Genomic DNA, 18,842 nt, shown 5'->3' on the forward strand with positions numbered 1-18,842 from the left:
CAAAAATCATACAAGGGACGTTGCCTAGCTGGCCCAAGGCCACACCCCTTTTTGCATGTGTGCCTGCGGCGCTCACATTATCTCGGCTCTTTGACATACCTACAGATATTTTTGGGCTCTTTGACTCTGACTGGTTGGCCAGCCCTGCACTAGACGATTAAAATGAGCGATTGAACGATATCATTCGATTGTTCAATAATAGTTTGAAAATAGTTTTCTAATTGTTTAAAAAATTGGTCTTTTAGACATCTATCATTGGGCAAACATGCTGGTCAACCTGACGGTAACGTCAGGTTGACCATGTTAGCAGATGATTGATTGTGCCTACACTGAACGACTGCTCGTTCTGTGTAGGTACATCACAGACTGACAAACGACTGCACGATTACAATGTCGTAATCGTGCAGTCTTTTGCCTGTCTTCTAGTGGATAGGCACCTTTAGAGTAATCAGTCAGCTAGATCTCAATATCACAACAATTAAATAAAAAAATATATATGTATATGGACAATCTCTATATAGCATCCATATACCTTATGAATTAAAATGTGAGAGCTTACAGTGAGACTGTTCTAGGTTTATTACAAGTGTTCGAGGAGACCTTCTACACAGAGGGCAACAATTTCGGACTCCAGCTTGCACGAACTATCCCCACTCTGGTAAACTATATCAGCTCCCTTGGTTGGTCGTGGTTGATATGTTCAATTGAATGCTGGCTATGGATATGTATTTTTATTAGGGATGTGCAGGCTCGGATAGGTTCGAGTTTGCACGTTGAGTTCGGATTTTTCCCTCCAAAAAAACGGAACTCAGAAAGAGGCAAAACGTCATCTTGCATGGACGAACATCATCATTCCTGGACAAAAGTCCAGGAATGATGATGTTCGTCCATGCAAGATGACATTTTGCCTCTTTCTGAGTTCCGTTTTTTTAGAGGGAAAAATCCGAACTCAACGTGCAAATTCGAACCTATCCGAGCCTGCACATCCCTAATTTTTATATGATATAATTCCTGCCTCTTATACGATTCAATTCCTGCCATTTTATGATCTACCATAAAATATGTGTGACGTGTTGAAATATTAAAATGATTTACAGATTTTACTTTGTACCTTGTGCTTTTATAGCATTAGCGAAAAACACACAAACTGTAGGAAAGCAAAAAAAAAGATGCATGGCTTAGTCACCTTTGTGTATGGTGCGCCAAATGGGGTTATTTAGCACAATCTGAGGATAGATGTATGTGGACACATCTGTATGTGTGTGTTAGGACTATAATCTCCAAAAGTATTTAAGTCATTTACATTGTACCATGAATGGATGGATTTCAAGGAGATAATAAAGAGGCAATTTAGATAGGTACACCCTTTTACAATCATACTTGAGATGTAATTGTTCTTACAAAATTGAAAGCCCAGGTGAACATGCAGATACAACACACAGATACAACACACACACACACACACACACACACACACACACACACACACACACACACACACACACACACACACCTTGTGACCAGTGATCGTCACTTCTCAAAACCATCTACTGAGAAGATTCTGACTGGAGGGAGCATCTGCAGAAGGATTAAGTCTTGGGCAGAAGTACACACTTCCAGCTTTGCCAGACGGTATACCTGTCTTACATCCTGTCTTACATACAAAAGGATGAACATAAAACCAGATCAGCAGATGAGACCGGATTTCTTGAGATTGTGGGTGTGTATACACTCTTACAATATTTCACGATCTGCGCGGCAATTGTATAGGTGTACCCAGCTTTAGAGTTTACATTTTATTGTTCACAGAGAAATAAATGTATATAACATGGCCTGTTGGGGCTCTTGCACAATAAGTTACTAATACATTTTCAAATGAGCCAATATTAGTATTGCTGCACTGGGGCCATAGATTCCATTCCAACCAGGGCACTATATGTGTGGACTTCCCTACTTGTGCAGGTACATACATTCTCAACTTGAAGCCTTGCACTATGAACCACAATTTTACAGCTGCCCCAGTGTCATTATGTAATAGAAAATATAACGACCAATGAAAAAAGCGCTGCTTAGCGCTGAAACATTGGTATCTGTGCGATTATGTTTTATTTGACAATACACATTTGACTGTATTAAAAAAAAGGGTCCAGAGCCGCTGTCGCACAGTCAGTACTTAAGTTAAATCAAATGAGTAGTTTTACAGTAAATTAAAATTCCTTTATTATTTGTTTAGGGGTGGGGGAATAAGGTTTTCACTCGGATTCAATTTTGTGTCTATTTTATTACGAGTATTGTTTTTCTAAATACTTGTAACCAGTTGTCATGTTTGCGAAGAGAATGTTTTTTTTTTTTTTATGTAATCTTATTATTCCCTCCCCCTTTTAGTATTCTTGTTTTATTTCTTTTATCCTATTGTGCTATATGTTTTGTAGAAGCATTTCTAAGATTGTATATATCTTGTTATATCGAGGAGTTTCAATAAAAATTTAAAAAGTGCCGTATTTCTTGTTTACTCAGGGGGATACGAGAGAAGGAGAGAAAATGAGAATTGTAAGCTCCAATGAGATGCGAACTACTAAAATATTCTATGTACAGCACTGGTTTTTTTTTTTTACAATATATATTTATTGGTATTTTTTTTTTTTTTTTTCTGCCAAGAACAATCTGTTACACAATCAGCATACATTCGGTAGCAGAACATAAAATATAACCCACACATAACAGATACTAGGTATAGAAATAAATCCACACCATAACAGCAGAAATTACAGCACTGTTATTTTTTTAATCTGCTGGTGGAGTTAAATATAAACTTGCTACCGTGTTTCCCCGATAATAAGACACTGTCTTATTATTTTTTTGGTTCCAAAAAACACCATAGGGCTTATTTTCAGGGTAGGTCTTATTTTAACTAACATTGACAGCCCCTTATGCAGGCCCCCCTGTAGCAGTGCCCCTTATGCAGGCCCCCCTGTAGCAGTGCCCCTTATGCAGGCCCCCCCTGTAGCAGTGCCCCTTATGCAGCCTCCCTTGTGTAGCAGTGCCCCTTATGCAGCCCCCCCCCTGTAGCAGTGCCCCTTATGCAGCCTCCCTTGTGTAGCAGTGCCCCTTATGCAGGCCCCCCCTGTAGCAGTGTCCTTTATGCAGGCCCCCTTATTGCAGTGCAAGTACGTTACTTACCTGAGTCACCGCCGTCCGGGATGTCCCTTTCACTTGCGTGCTGACTGGATCTAATATGATCCAGCAGGCGCGGCCGCACAGGATCCTCAGCGTGCGGGTGACGTCATGACGTCACCCGCGCACTGCATGACTGGGAACGCTGGTCTCTGCAGCGTTCCCAGCTCAAAAAGAAAAAAAAGGTAGGGCTTATTTTCGGGGTAGGGCTTATTTTAGACCAGGCTACAAAAGTAAGGGTAGGGCTCATTTTCAGGGTAGGTCTTATTATCGGGGAAACACGGTAGTACAAGTGTCGGGGGGACCGGTCAGTCACTGTATGTACTAGCCGGCTGCTATACACGTCAGGAGCTCACAGGACGTTGGAGAGGAGGGCACAACAAGAGAAAATATTTCACATTCTGAGAGTCACATGTGCCTTTTATATGCAATGGGCTTGGCCAATCTTTGCCATTACATATACCAGCGGAATCCATATGTACCTGATTAGCCACCAGATGAAGACCAAAGGCTCTACATCCCGACTGGGGCTGGTAAGTAACCTAACCTTCCCCTGTACCCCCGCTAACCCTAAACCCCCCTTGGTGCCTAGCCCTAACCTCCCCACGGTGGTATCTAACCCCCCCCTATCCTCCCGGGGGGATGCTTAACCCTAACCTCCTCCCGTTGGTGCCTAAGCCTAACCCCCTCTTCCCCAAGCCGAACCCTAACCCTCCCCGGGGGTTGCCTAACCCTAATCTCTCCGGAGGTCCCTAAACCTAACCCTCCCCCTACGGCTAACACTAACTTGTCCCAGCTTACCTTCGTTTGGGATGCCGGCTGTTGGGAACTCGACGTCGGGATAAAGATAGGAGTCGGTATTTCAACGCCTATCTTTAATCCCAAATCGGGCTATCCACGTCGGGATTCTGACGGCTGGCATTCCAGACTTCTGTAACTTAACTACACCCCATATCAGCATAGCCATCTTGCTGGGACAGATAATACAACAGTTAGTATCTCAAAGTTAGTGTATGAGCAATCTATAGCCATCTATCAATAGCCACTGATCACATTAAATGCTCATACACACAATGATATGCTGCATGAGCGATATAGTTAAGTTTAAGTGTTTTCCCTGCACTGCAAGACTCAATGTCGAGAACGACATTGAGCATACAAACTTAACGATATCGTTAGCGATATAGTTCAGCGACCCTACCCTCCCTCATCCCTGAACATGCACAACCTGACAATATCGTTAGGTTGCCCTGCAAGTTCAGGCGATGAAAGACATCGGTAACGAAAATCTTGCCTACACACCGGACGATATTGAACGCGATGAGCAATAACGATATCCTTATCGTTCACTTTATCGGCAAGTGTGTATGAGCCTTAATGTCCAACATCTCATTAAGGGTATAGTGGCCGCAATAAACATATTGCAAAACTATTGTATATCACCATTTCATTATTTTTCTTTTCGTGTACTAGTACCCAGTAACCTAATTATTGGTTATATTACAGTTGTTATTAATTTGGCCAGTTATTTATGGGAATAAATATACTCAGTAATGGGTCATTTACAAATACAATACAGTCTGTGCAATCAAGCAATCGTTTTAACCGAAAGCTTTCAAAAATCATATATACATATATTTAAAATTGTGCAGGATTAATTTATGTTTTTTTTGGGGTGGGGGTTTCTCCCAGGGCTGAGAAATAGCCGTCATTAAGCTTGTTCTCCAGATGAACATTTTAAGTGCAGTTCTCACTTTAATTCATCAGTAATAAACCATTCTTTGTGGGGTTTACAAAAATAAAAGTAAAGCAATTCAATAGGATATATAGAACACGGCAATCTTGTTTTATTGCAGAAAGGGTCAGCGTAATTCTGGAATCGCATACAGTGCCTGACAAGAGAAGGATTACTGCTGTGATAAACAAGGCTACTTGGCCTTTAGTGTAGCCATTATAACTATTTTATATAAATGTCATAAACGCACTTGATAAGCTGTAGAGACGTTCCGTGCACGAACTGCTCTTAGTCACTCATTTTATCTGCTCTTCCCGAGGTTGCACAAACAAAAAGATGCATCAAAAAGGACTGCTCAAACATTTACGTGGGGGATATAATAAGGCGGTGTAAAGAACAATACACGTGCCGCTTTCTGTGATGGGTGAAATGTGAATAGTGCTAAAATGTTTCCTGGTGCAAAACATTTACTTTGAGAATAGATTGATGGGCATTTCTGCAATTAACATTTAGACAGCTGAAAAATAACCACGGAAAACCTCATTGGAAGATGGTTAAAATATATATTGTTTAAAAAACACGATGTAATGTTCTAAGCGTATGTATCCAACTGATGCAGCAGCTAAATCTGCTGTTACTGAAATCTGGGAACAACAAGGACAAAAGACGGACATGTTAAAACTTATTTATATTGCACAACATGTTCAGCAGTTGTATTAGAAGAGCAATAATATTCATCAGTCCTCATGTTCAAAGCTCCATACACACTGGGCAATATTTGTAAACGATTTGTCATTCAAATCGTGCAGTGTGTACGCACTATGCGATGAACGATGCGCGTTCCCGCAGGTCGTTAACTATACCTGCAGTAGTTTGTACTTGCAGTACAATCTGGGGATATCGTTAACGATGCCATGCTGCCAAATGCAGCACGGCACCCCCCCCCGCCGTCATTCGTCGTTGCCGGCATCAGCAAGTGTGTATGCACTTACCGATGCCGGCACCTCCGCTCTTTGGGTCCCTCGCATCCGACATCGCTGGGTACATACAGTGTCGGACTGGGGCATGAAAAGCCCACCAGGGAATTGCAATAGTAGGGGCCCGTGAAGGAGCGTAACCATCTGCCAAAGTGGGTGTAGCCATTGAATAAAAAGGCGTGGCAACAATATGGGCAAATAGATGGAGAAATTAACTAGCGATAGACCTCCAAAATGCCAGAGAAAGGGTTGTCCTGATCAGTGCCAGATTAAGGTCCACATAGTGATGTGGGAGTGTGACCAGTGCTGTGTGGGTGTGGTCAGCACAGGGTGTGTGGTTTGTGCCATGGGGGGCATAGCTAGCGCCTACCTTCAACTACTTTAATTTATAGGGGCAGATTCAATTAGCCTCTGTGTTTACCGTGCGGGTAAAGCTCTGGATTTACTGGGTAGAACTATTCAATTATTATGCATTTTCCCTGCGCTGTAAACCTGCAGCTGACTTGTGTTGTTAATCCATACATTCCGCATTAAGGGCCATATTCAATATGGAAGCGAAAAGTCCGTGCTGGACTTTTCGCTCCACATCGGAGCTTTTCTGGGGATAAAGTATCGGGCGCGTGCCTGCTTTATCCCCATATTCAATTTGCGAAAACAGGAGCCTGCGGAAAGATAAGTATCGGGAAAAATAGGGTAATTTTTGGGAATTCATCCTGGGACCCCCCTAATGATGTCCTGACATGGGGGATCACCGTGGGTACCCCAGTTTTTCCCTGCTGAAGGTAATTAGGGTTTTTAAACAGCCGCGGCAGGTGTTTTTTTGTGGCTATGAAGAAGTGATGAAGAATAGCACTTACATTTTTTTTTTTTAATTAGTTATTCCTATCAAATTTGGGGTACGTGAAAATGGGGTTAAGCATATTTTTAAGTCCCTAAAGTTCATTTTAAAAATTCTGCAAAAATGCACCTGCCGCTACTCTGCGCAATGAAGAAAACACCTGCTGCATACTTGGGGACCCCACCAGAATTAATTTAGTTAGTTAGTTTGGCACTTTGTTCCCCTATTTTTTTTTTTTTCACCCCCAAATTTAAAGTAAATTTTTTTGGTGTGTCCCGTTTTTTTTTTCTAACTTTTTTTTGACAGTTTTTTTTTTTTTTTTTAAATGATACTCCCAGGGGTGCAGGCTACTTTTTTGAAGCCTGCACCCCTAAACCCTAGTTCCGCACTTTTTTCGCCATGTTAAACATGGTGAAAACTTATCCCCATTTTTTTACAAAGACTTGTACCAGCGAAAAGTCTTTGAAACTGTATACGGGGATAATTCAAATAGGTGAAAATGACGTCGCCGATTCCGACATTTCGCTCCAAATTGAATATGGCCCTAAGTGTCTGGAGTCTATGGGTTAACCCATGCATTAAGCCCCATAGGGTGCATTTAACGCAGATTTCTCTGCATTAAGTGCACCCTTTGGGGTTTAACACGCAGGGTAGCGACCCTTGATTGAATAGCTCAGGGCGGAGCATTACCGCATACTTAAGCAATAAAAAAAAAAAAAAAAAAAAAAAAAAACTTTTTTTGTGTGAATGGGTATGTAATGTATAGTCTGCCTCTTCTTGAGAGCTAGAATAGTTTAGATAAAAAGAAAAAAATATATAAAATTGTTCACTGTTTATTTCCATATTAGTTTACATCCCACATCCCTAGCCAACGCTGTAGATTAATTAATTAACTTCTTTCTTGGCTGTAGCCTTTTTTAAAAAGTATGTAGCTGCAATGGCAATACTGGACCGGGCAGTAACGATTAACTTACTGTTGGCTTGGGCTATCAGTTTTATTTGTTAATAAAAAAAAAAAAAAATGAGATATGTTAAGAACTTACCTTTGTTATCTCTATTTCTACGAAGTCCATAGGGTTACACAGGATACCTTGGGGTATAGGTGATGACGTCAGGCATCGGTCACCATAGAGTTAAGTTTTCAGCCTCCCAGGATGCACTAGGGTCCCCCTCCTATACCCCGCCACCAAGCCAAGGCATCTCAGTTACGTACCAAGCCATAGGCCGGAGGAGAGAGAGAAAAAAAGAGAGAAAAAAGATCTGGACACACACAAGAATCACATTCTCACCAGAGGGAGACGGAAAAATCGGTGACCAGAGTAAAGCCCATCTGCAGCACTGGTGCGACAGGGCGGGAGTCCTGTGGAACCCTATGGACTTCGTAGAAATAGAGATAACAAAGGTAAGTTCTTACCATATCTCATATTTTCTACTTCAGGGTCCATAGGGTATCCACAGGATACCTTGGGGATGTCCCAAAGCAGTATCCTTCAAGGGTGGGGACGCTCCTGTGCTGAAAGGAGAATCCGCCGCCCGAAGGAAGCATCCTGAGAGGCAAAGGTGTCAAACGCGTAATACCTCACAAAGGTATGGACCGAGGACCATGTGGCAGCCTTGCAGATCTGGACTGCAGAGGCACCACGTCGAGCTGCCCACGAAGAACCCACAGACCTAGTGGAATGAGCCCTCACAGAGGATGGAACCGGCAGGCCTTCATGAAGATAAGCTTCTGAAATGGCCATACGGATCCAAGCTGCCAAAGTTTGCTTTGAAGCAGGCCAACCCTTTTTACTGAAGCCATAGAGGACAAACAAGGCGTCCGACTTCCTAAACGAAGAAGTGCGGTCAACATAAATCCTTAAGGCCCGTACAACGTTCAAAGTGGCCTCACCCACCGACAGGTCAGGTGAGTTAAAAGCCGGCACAACGATTGCGCATCCCCGCCCTGTTCCCATGAAAAATCAAGAAAGGGGGTCTACAAGAGAGAGCCCCTAGATCAGAAACACGTCTGGCTGAAGCGATGGCCAGAGGAAAATTGTTTTAGCTGTCAGCCATTTAAGATCCACTGAGCCCAGTGGTTCAAACGGCGGTCCCTGGAGAGCCCTCAGGACCACAGCTAAATCCCAAGGTGTCACCGGTGGAACAAATGGCGGCTGAATTCTAAGAACACCTTGCATAAAGGTGCGCACATCAGGGATTGTAGCAATCCTACGATGGAACCAGACAGACAGGGCAGACACCTACACCTTCAAAGAAGCAAGGCGAAGCCCATGGTCTAGTCCCGCCTGTAGGAAGGCTAGCACTCTAGACAGACGGAACTCCCAAGGTGCATAACCTCTCGGTCGACACCACTGGAAGAACGTATGCCACACACGATGGTATATTCTTGCAGAAGACGGTTTCCGAGCTCTCAGCATAGTGCGTACTACAGAGCTGGAGAACCCCCTGGACCTTAACATGGCCGTCTCAACAGCCACGCCGTCAAAGACAGCCGAGTCAGGTCCGGGTGAAGACAAGGACCCTGTGACAGTAGGTCCGGTCGTAGCGGCAACTGCAGAGGGATGTCCACTGACAGACCCTGAAGGTCTGAGAACCACGCAGGAGCTATCAACAGGAGCGTCCCTCCTTCCTGTTTGAATTTCCGGATTACCCGTGGAAGGGAAAACGGAGGAAAGAGATAGGCAAAACGGAACGTCCACTGGACGGACAGAGCATCCACCAGAGACGCCTTTTCGTCTCTTGTGCGAGACCCGTACACCGGCAACTTGTTGTTGTGCCGTGACGCCATGAGGTCGATCTCTGGAAGACCCCACCTGTCTACCAGAAGCTGAAAGACGTCCTGGTGCAGAGACCATTCCCCCGGATGAACGTCCTGGCAACTGAGAAAGTCGGCCTCCCAGTTGAGGACTCCCGGGATGAATACCGCTGATATGGCCGGGAGATTGCGCTCCGCCCAGATCAGGATGCGGGACACCTCTATGAGTGCCGCCCGACTTCGGGTTCCTCCTTGCCGATTTATGTAGGCCACTACGCCACGGTGGTGGCGTTGTCCGACGGGAGCTGCGCGGGATGACCGTGGAGAACCCGATGGGCCTGCTGGAGAGCATTGAAAATGGCGCGGAGTTCCAAGATGTTTATCGGAAGCTCCATCTGCCCTGGAACAAGTGTGGACCCGAGACCGCTCCCCAGCCCCGAAGACTGGCGTCCGTCGTCAATAGGACCCAGTTCGCCACCCAAAACGGATGACCCTTGTTGAGATGGGTCGTCTGCAACCACCAGGCTAGCGACAGGCGAACCTCCAGAGTGAGCAACATTGTCTGGGACCTTAGACTCTGCAGCAATTGATCCTGTCCAAATGGAATGGACTGCCTCAGAGGTCTGGAGTGAAACTGGGCATATTCCACCATGTTGAATACTGACACCATGGAGCCCAGTAACCTCATCGCCGAATGCAGAGACACCCGGCGACTCTGCAGACAACTGCGCACCCTCAACTGTAAGGCAGAGATCTTTTCCCCGTCACAAAGATCCTTTGCTGTCCGGAGTGAAATAAAGCTCCGAGGTGCAGAATTCTCTGAGACAGGATCAGGGTGGACTTCTGCCAGTTTATTAACCAGCCGTGCCGGTGAAGTACCGCAATCGTCAGGTCCAAGTGGCGTAGAAGGAGCTCTGGATATTCTGCTAACAACAGAAGGTCGTCCAGTTACGGCAACATGCGGACTCCCTGCAGCCGCAGGGAAGCCGCCATGACCGCCATAACCTTGGTGAACACACGAGGTGCTGTCGCCAGCCCAAAAGGTAATGCCCGGAACTGGAAGTGATCGTTGCGATTGCAAACCTGAGGAACTGTTGATGGCATAAAAGAATAGGGCCATGCAGGTAAGCGTCCTGTATCTCCAACGACACCATGTAATCCCCAGGTTCCAGGGCCAGAATGATGGACCGTAGGGTCTCCATCCGAAGCCTCGGCACCCGCAAAGACTTGTTGAGTGCTTTGAGGATCGGACGGTACAACCCATTGGGTTTCTGCACCAAAAACAGATTGGAATAGAAACCCTGGCCCCTCTGGGAGAATGTAACAGGCACTATAACTCCAGTCTGGAGCATAGTGTGCAAAACCTTCCGCAGTTTCATGGCTTTGTTCTGGTCTGATGGAAGACCCGTGGTGAAGAATCGGGACAGGGGCCTGTGCCGGAAGGAGAGGGCATACCCGTGAGAAACCATCTCGTGAACCCAAGTGTCTGTCGTGGTAACTGACCAACACTGGGCGAACTGAAGCAGGCGGCCTCCCACTTTGGGATCCCCCAAAGGGAGGCCCGGACCGTCAGGCCGCAGGTTTGTCATCGGACTTAGGGGCCAGGCCTGCTTCCGGGGCTTGGCCGATTTTTTGGGGCCAGCCTGACGGGGAAAGGACTGTGCTTTAGGCCTACCCTGGGCCCTGTAAGGCCGAAAGGACGACGTACCTGAACTGGAAGGAACTGCAGCAGACGGGAGACATGCCGATTTGGCTGCCGTCGGCGTGGCTACAATTTTGTCCAGATCCGGACCAAATAGGACTTCTCCATTAAAAGGCAAAGCTTCCAAACCCTTTTTGGAATCAGAGTCCGCCTTCCAAGATCGCAACCATAAGGTGCGACGAGCCGCCACAGCTGCCGAAGAAACCCGGGAAGTCAGGGTACTGATATCTAAAGCCACTTCGTTAATGTAAGTGGCCGAATCCCGGAGATTGCCTATCAACTCGGTCTGTTCAGCCGAACAGTCGGAATCAAAAGACGCCTCCAAACTATCAGCCCAGCGCTCCATAGCTCTGGCTATCCAACAAATGGCCACAGCCGGCCTGGCTGCCCCCCCCCCCCCCCCCCCCGCGAGAGAATAAACGGACTTCAGGCAGATTTCCACCTTATGGTCCGTGGCATCCTTTAAGGAGGACATGAAGGGCATGGGCAACGTGGCACTTCGGACCAGGCGTGTCATATGAGAATCCACCTGTGGTGGGGATTCCCACTTAGCAAAATAATTGTCCGCAAACGGATAAGCAACTGCTAAACGTTTTTGAGGCTGATACCATCTGCCAGGATGTTTCCACGCTTCCTCTAAGTGGTCCACCAATTGACCCGAAAAAGGAAACACTGTGGCGTCACCCTTAACATCTTTGAAAAAGGCATATTTGGATTTTGATACCGGAGGTTCATCATCCTCAATAACTAAAGCTGTGCAGACTGCACGAATAAGGCCGGGTATATAAACCTTAGACTTAGCGTCCGACTCTTTAGTACGGAGAGGTTCTTGGTCCGACAGATCCAGAATCTCCCCATCCTCATAAGGAGTGGACAGAGACGCCACCGGCCGCTTGTGAGGCCGTAACACGGACTCCCCTTGTAACACGTCTGACAAATGCTGCACAGAACTCGTCAGAGAAAACCCACGCGGGAGGGGGGAAATAGGGTGGCTGTGGGGTACCTTGCATGGGTGCGACACCACTGACTGCTGGGACAATCCCATTTGAGGGAACGCAGGTTGCGGAGCTAACTGGCCCACTAGGGTTGCAAGCGCTTTAGCGAAACAAGCCCAGGGCGGTTCCTGTACCGGAGCCGTGACAGTAATTGGCCGCGTCAATAAAAAACACGGCCGACATAGCCCCTCCGCGCTACCCTCCCCCTCTGCTATAGGTACCTTATATGTAGTACACAGAAGCTGGAGAAGAAAATCACTTTCAGACATGATGGCAAGTTTGTGACCCCTCTCACTGATACGCGTTAGTATAGTGAGAGAACCGCCCTGCAATCACCGCACCGCAAGGGTTTTAGCAGAAAGATCAGGGACAGTGAAAAGGCTGACAGTAGAAAGTGAAAGTACAGGCAGCAGACGCTAGCAGCAGTCACATACAATGCAAAGAAATGAATCCCTGCACTATCAGCGCTTATCCTCAACTACGCAGACACAGGGCCTGGTAGGACTCAGCGCTGCATACACAGACCTGTTCCAACGGAGGAGAGGTATGCTGGGGGACCCAGACCACTATGCCACCGATCAGCAGCTTCCAGCAGCGTTCACCATGCTTTCATAAAGATGGCCACCGAGGAGCAGAGAAGAGGCCAGTCTGGGGGAGGAGCGCTGCCACAGGGCCAATCGGCAGGTGCAGAGAAGGCTGTGTGCAACGGGGGAGGCGCCGGCTGTGTACAGGGAAGGCGCGCTACCCTGGCATGCAATTAACCCCTGGGATGCTGCAGCGTTACCGCTCAGCTGCGGTCCGCTGTCCCAGGGGGGTAGTGGAAGCGCAGGACTGAAACCTGGCTCCACGCTGCAGCCAGTCCCCAGGAAGCCCCCTGCTTGGTGACTCCGGACCATGTTCCAGCAGGGACCCACCGCGGGACCCCGCTGCTTACCTGCTGTCCCCCTTAAATCCGGCCATGGTCCCAAACATCTGGGTTCACCGCTAGCTGTGACCCCAGATGCCTACCACCATCCCCGGATCAGTACCGGCTTTCTGGTATCGGCGGGGGTGTAAGGAAGACAGCATGGACGTGCAGCCACAGCTGTCTCCAGATGTGCAGCCACAGCTGCCTTGTAGAAAACTTCAGGGGCTATCATTTAGCCCCCCTCTAAACAGGTGCATCCGACTCCGAGCCGGGGACCAACGAAAACTGAGATGCCTTGGCTCAGGGGCGGGGTATAGGAGGGGGACCCTAGTGCATCCTGGGAGGCAGAAAACTTAACTCTATGTTGCCCGATGCCTGACGTCATCACCTATACCCCAAGGTATCCTGTGGATACCCTATGGACCCTGAAGTAGAAAATACAAAAAGTTTTGTGCTCACGCATGCTCATCTGCACAGCAGTAAGTTAACATTTACCTACCTGTCTCAGTATTGTCATTGCATCTATTTTTAAAAAAGGCTGAAGATTTATGCTCAGCGTGATGGACGCGCGTGTGCATTAAGGGCCTGATTCAGAGTTGGGAATAGAGTAAGGAAGTAACTGTACATCTTGGTAACACTATGATGCACTGCAGGGGGGGGGGGCGCAGATGTAAAATATGCAGAGTTAGGTTTGGGAGGGCTGTGATCAGACTGATATCTAAATTGCAGTGTAACAATAAAGCTGTCCAGTAAATGTACGCATTTGCACTGCAACATGGGTTGCCCAGGTACACAGTTACTTGCTACGTCTTACTCTATTCCCAGCTCTGAAGCATGCCCTAAGTGCACAGATGGAGCTGGGGTCCCGGCAAAAGATTCTTCCTAAATTTGAGGGAAAAGTGTGGGGGGGCAATAGTGAAGACAAACAAAAAAATAATAGGAAAGCCCAAACAGAAGAAAAACACTGTCAAAGAAACACAGAGAGACCTAGGGGAAATGTATCAAAGCTTTGAGAGAGATAAAGTTAAGTTGCCCAAAACAACTAATCAGCTTCTGTCATTTTATAGACGGTGCTGGAGAAATTACAGTTAGAAGCCGATTGATTGCTATGGGCGACTTCTCCTCTTAATCTCTCTCAAAGCTTTGATAAGGCCTGCAAGGTGTACGTAGGGGCTAGCATGGCCAGGAACACTTGGATGGATGAAAGGGCTGGCTGGGACCTGTAGTTCCACGGTTAAAAGTAGCATCGGGAGATGCGCTATTTGCGGGCAGCGTCTTAAGCTAGAAGAATGCTCCCATGTCCAGGCGTCCAGGATAGCGGGGAGGTGGGGGTTGATGAAAGGGTGCACTGCAGCGCATGGGAGTGCCCAGCAATTAAAGACCAGGGCTGCAGGGTGACTCTAGGGGGCTAGCATGGCATGAAAGGGCTGGCTGGGACCTGCAGTTCCAAGGTTGAAAGTAGCGTCGGGGGATGCGCTAATAGCAGGCAGCATCTTAGCAGCGGGGGGGGTTGATGAAGGGGTGCGCTGCAGCACATGGAGGTGCCCAGCAATTAAAGACCAGGGCTGCAGGGTGACTCTAGGGGGCTAGCATGGCATGAAAGGGCTGGCTGGGACCTGCAGTTCCAAGGTTGAAAGTAGCGTCGGGGGATGCGCTAATAGCAGGCAGCATCTTAGCACCAGGGGGGGGTTGATGAAGGGGTGCGCTGCAGCACATGGAGGTGCCCAGCAATTAGGGACAAGGGCTGCAGGGTGACTGTGGGGGGCTAGCATGGCCAGGAGCACTTTCAGGGATGAAAGGGCTGGCTGGGACCTGTAATTACAAGGTTGAAAATAGCGTCGGGGGATGCGCTATTAGCGGTCAGCGTGTAGGATATGTATACCTTTTTGTATTGTCTAAAAGTAACGCGTCAATCTTTTATCTGTCGATCTATTAACTGTCGACGTTGTTGGCGTCGATCTTGGACTAGTCGATCTTTTTTCAGGCGATCTATTAGCTGTTGATCTATTTGATTTCGATCTGTTATTATGTCTATTTGTGTGGTGTCGATCTATTAACTGTCGATCTATTAACGGACTACCTATTTGGTTTGGAATTTGGAACATTGTCTAACTATTAGTTGTTGATCTACGTTGTGTCGCCCTTATATACCTTTCAATCTTACATATTCGATATATATTTCATATCGATCTAATGTTCCGTTCGACTATATTACTGTCTGACTATTGTGACTGTCGAGCTATACTAACTACATGTCGAACTAACCTGGTCGACTATTTTATTGTCGAACAAGACGCGCCCGATCGAATAATCCACACCCGTCCCATCCCCCCCATTCGCGGTCTAAGATCAACCCACTCACAGAAAGGGGCGTGGTCACATTGCAGTGGGGCCCACTGGGGAATTACCAGATTCCCCGGCATCCCAGTCGGATCCTGTTAACACACATTGTTAGTGTGTACCCGGCTTAAGAATGAAGGTCATTCTGGTTTACCATGACAAGGTTATTTAATAAGACAAAGGAAAAGTTAACCTACTGTATTTAAAAAGTTCAAGTTTTATATACACTATTTAAACTGCTATCCGCTTGGTAGAGATACAGCAGGAGGACACCCCCTATTTTGCAGATTTCTTTTCCCTCATTCTCATTAATTTCCCTACAGGGATTTATAGATCTTAAAAATGGTGAAATTGCTGTAGACAATGCAAATTATCTTCTATTAATATTATTGGGCAGCTCGCTATTCAGACGCGTTTTATTTTACTCTGTGACTGGAGTTTACAATAGTGTAAAAATAAACGTAATGGGTTTAGGAACCATAGCCAGTTACTTAAAATGTGACTAGGCCATCAGTATACGGGGTGGTATGGACAAGTAACATAATGGTAAAATCATTGTAATACCCAAAATACTAACGAGGAGAGGATTCCACAGAACTTCCTAAGTGCTTGGACAACTCTGAGCCCCGGTTCAGAGTCTGGCTTATAAGTACAGGTGTAGAGCTGAATGACATCTGAACCTACCTGCTCCATCTGCAGTGACTGAGCTTGCATTGATCCCAGAGAGACCAAACAGTGGACATTCTCGGTCTGTGTTCACGTGACCCCATTTGTGACATTTAATACACCTCACATTGCGAACCTGTAGGCATTGTATGAGAAAATGCGATTAGAGAAGAATGTGAACTTTTCCATAACTCCTCAGTCTACAATGATATATCTGCAGTGGTTTAATAACAAAGTATAGAAAAGAGCTTCAGTTCTCTGGGTAAGAGCTAAGGAAAGCTGTAAGTATGTGGCAGACGTGCATGATGAAAATCACAATTGTAACAGCATCAGAGCATATTTTGAGAAGCTAGACTTCCAATGAGGCCCCACACCGCACACCATCCGCCCAGAGCATACCTAACTGCTCCTACGCAGTGCCATCTTACCAGTGACATCTTCGGAGAGGTGGCGTCGTGTAGTGAAAGCAAAGACTCTGGCACTGTGCGCATATGTCATCTTCCAGAATATTACTGGGAAGATGGCACCACGTACTGTAGGAGGCTTGCCAGAGACAGTAGGGGGTCCCACGTACCCCCCACTTGCCAGAGACAGTAGGGGGTCCCACTGCACATGTGGCCGCTAAGGCATTAATAAGCCACTTATCAGAACTTATGTGCACATTTAAAGGAACGTTAACCAAAAAACAAATGACGTTCTGATGAGAGCTTCATCATGGTTTGTCCAATTAGACAAAAGCCTTGAGTTATATTATCCCTACACATCAGAGGTAGAGGTCCTCACATAAGATATGCCAAGGGAAAACGTAAAGGGACCCTGCATCTAGAAGCAGGGATCCCCGACCAACCCATCTGCTATGTGGTGCTCAGAGTTTTGCTAAATATTACCCCCAAAATAGGACGTATATTTCTCCCTCCCTCTAAGTTCATAATTGTACTTACTTAATCAAAAAGTGTGACAGCTCCTATATCAAACTTTAGGTAAGCTGGGCAGTTTGTAACCTGTGCCGTTTGCAGACTAGACGTCTAAACGCTCTTTCGGCAATAGTAGTGAAGGTGACTAACCAATAAAAGCCAACATCTTCTCTACTTTATTCCATGTTTCCAAACCTAAACACGTCCTCTGACTTTCCATTATTCCTCCATGTTTAGATACATTGTATAGAATTATTTTATGCCCAACATGAAGGCTGGTCAAAAAACGATGCCCGTCCAGACGCCAGTGTTGACAATGGGATGGGGAAACTGAAATACTTTGATACAGTGTATCACCAACAAAATATCACTGACAATGTTGTTTCCATCTTACCACCCTATGTATCATTAGAATGCAATGATTTTTATAGCTGCCCATTAACACCTTCGCTGTTTAACTCATTTTTGGCACTTTTTGGGCTGGCCAGATTCAAACATCCATATCACTATTTGTGCAGTACACACAGAAATGACACTTTGTTCTTTTTATTTCCAGCAGACTCTGATATTCCAGAAAACAGCATTGTTTATGTATCTTCACCCAGCAAACACAATCTACCCAAAATGGTCATAAAAGCTTTCTTCAATAAAGTGTGTTTGTTTTTTCTTTTCTAACCGTCATGAAGAATCTCTCTGTCGTTCCCGTTTTGGCATTAAGGGTGTGGTATGTTAGATCGACAATTCTTACGGCGACATGCATTAAGTCGACAGGAGAATGTCGACATGGCCGAAAATGTCAGCATGCATCGGGTCCACAGGGATGACTTGTAGACATGGCAGAATGTCGACCCAGCGTCCCTGGTGGCCCAGCGGTCACTTACCTGGTCCAGCTACTTATTCTTGGTCCAAGCGGTCCCTTACCAGGTCCAGCTACTTATTCTGGGTCCCAGCGGTCATGTGACCATCAGTTCCGGCAGAGTGATCTGAAGCGCCGGCGTTCTGGTAAGTATACCTGGTCTATCGCTAACCCTATTCACTAAGTGCCTAACCCTAATCTCCACCCCCCCACCAATTTAACCCTAGCCTCCCCCCACAGCCCCACAGTGCCTAACCCTAACCTTTGGCATTCGGAGAATGACGACATCTCTCACGGTGACTTTTCAGATGTAGCGTCTGGAGGGGGAATGGCCTAATGATGGCATCGCACCCCCAGTACAATGATGAAATTAAGCACAAGCCCAGTGACACTAATTATGAAAAAGGAACTTTTAGGTAGGCAGCCTGCCACCCCCTTCCCTACAGTAATGGGTTGTGTCATTAATTGTAATTGTTTAAATGCCACTAAACCGAAGAGTTTATATTTTCACATATGCACAATGGAGGTAAAATAGGTTGTTTAGCGTTAACCTAACATGCCACTGCACGTCTGGTAAATAGTAAATGATTACCTCCCCACTCAATTGTCGTGGACACACCGAAGCTCCTAACATATCTTTAGACCAGTCCTGTAATGGAGGGGGGACAGCTCAAAATGCCTAGAATGATCTCTTGTGATATCAATGGTCCTATCTGCGGGTATGAATCCCCTAATCCAAACAGTGCAAGTCTGCCAGGCCAATCTGCGTGCTGTGATAGAGAACCATCTCCCTGATAACATTCATGACCTGACAGTATTCACAGATTATCGGAGGTGAGTCTACAATGAGGCAGCAATTTTTAGGGAGTAATAAAATGTTGAACAAAACTTTATTTTGCCGTTGTAAAAACATAAAGGACTGGTTTCTACTTTGTATGTAGATCGCCTGATGAAGTTGTAATCATTTGTCTTTTGTGTAAGGA

At 46.3% G+C, this 18,842-nt stretch overlaps 1 protein-coding gene across 1 annotated transcript in view; it reads right to left on the bottom strand.

Annotated features, from left to right (window-relative positions):
- CIRSR (corepressor of RBPJ and splicing regulator) overlaps nt 1–18,842 on the bottom strand; it is a 55,125-nt gene that overhangs the window by 21,272 nt on the left and 15,011 nt on the right. Inside the window, exon 7 of the mRNA XM_088472284.1 lies at nt 16,108–16,225. Coding sequence (XP_088328410.1) covers nt 16,108–16,225 — 118 coding nt within the window. The remainder of the gene's footprint in view (nt 1–16,107; nt 16,226–18,842) is intronic.

Source organism: Taudactylus pleione, unplaced genomic scaffold, assembly GCF_031769625.1.
Source record: "Taudactylus pleione unplaced genomic scaffold, aTauple2 ptg000004l, whole genome shotgun sequence".
Lineage (NCBI taxonomy): Eukaryota > Metazoa > Chordata > Amphibia > Anura > Myobatrachidae > Taudactylus > Taudactylus pleione.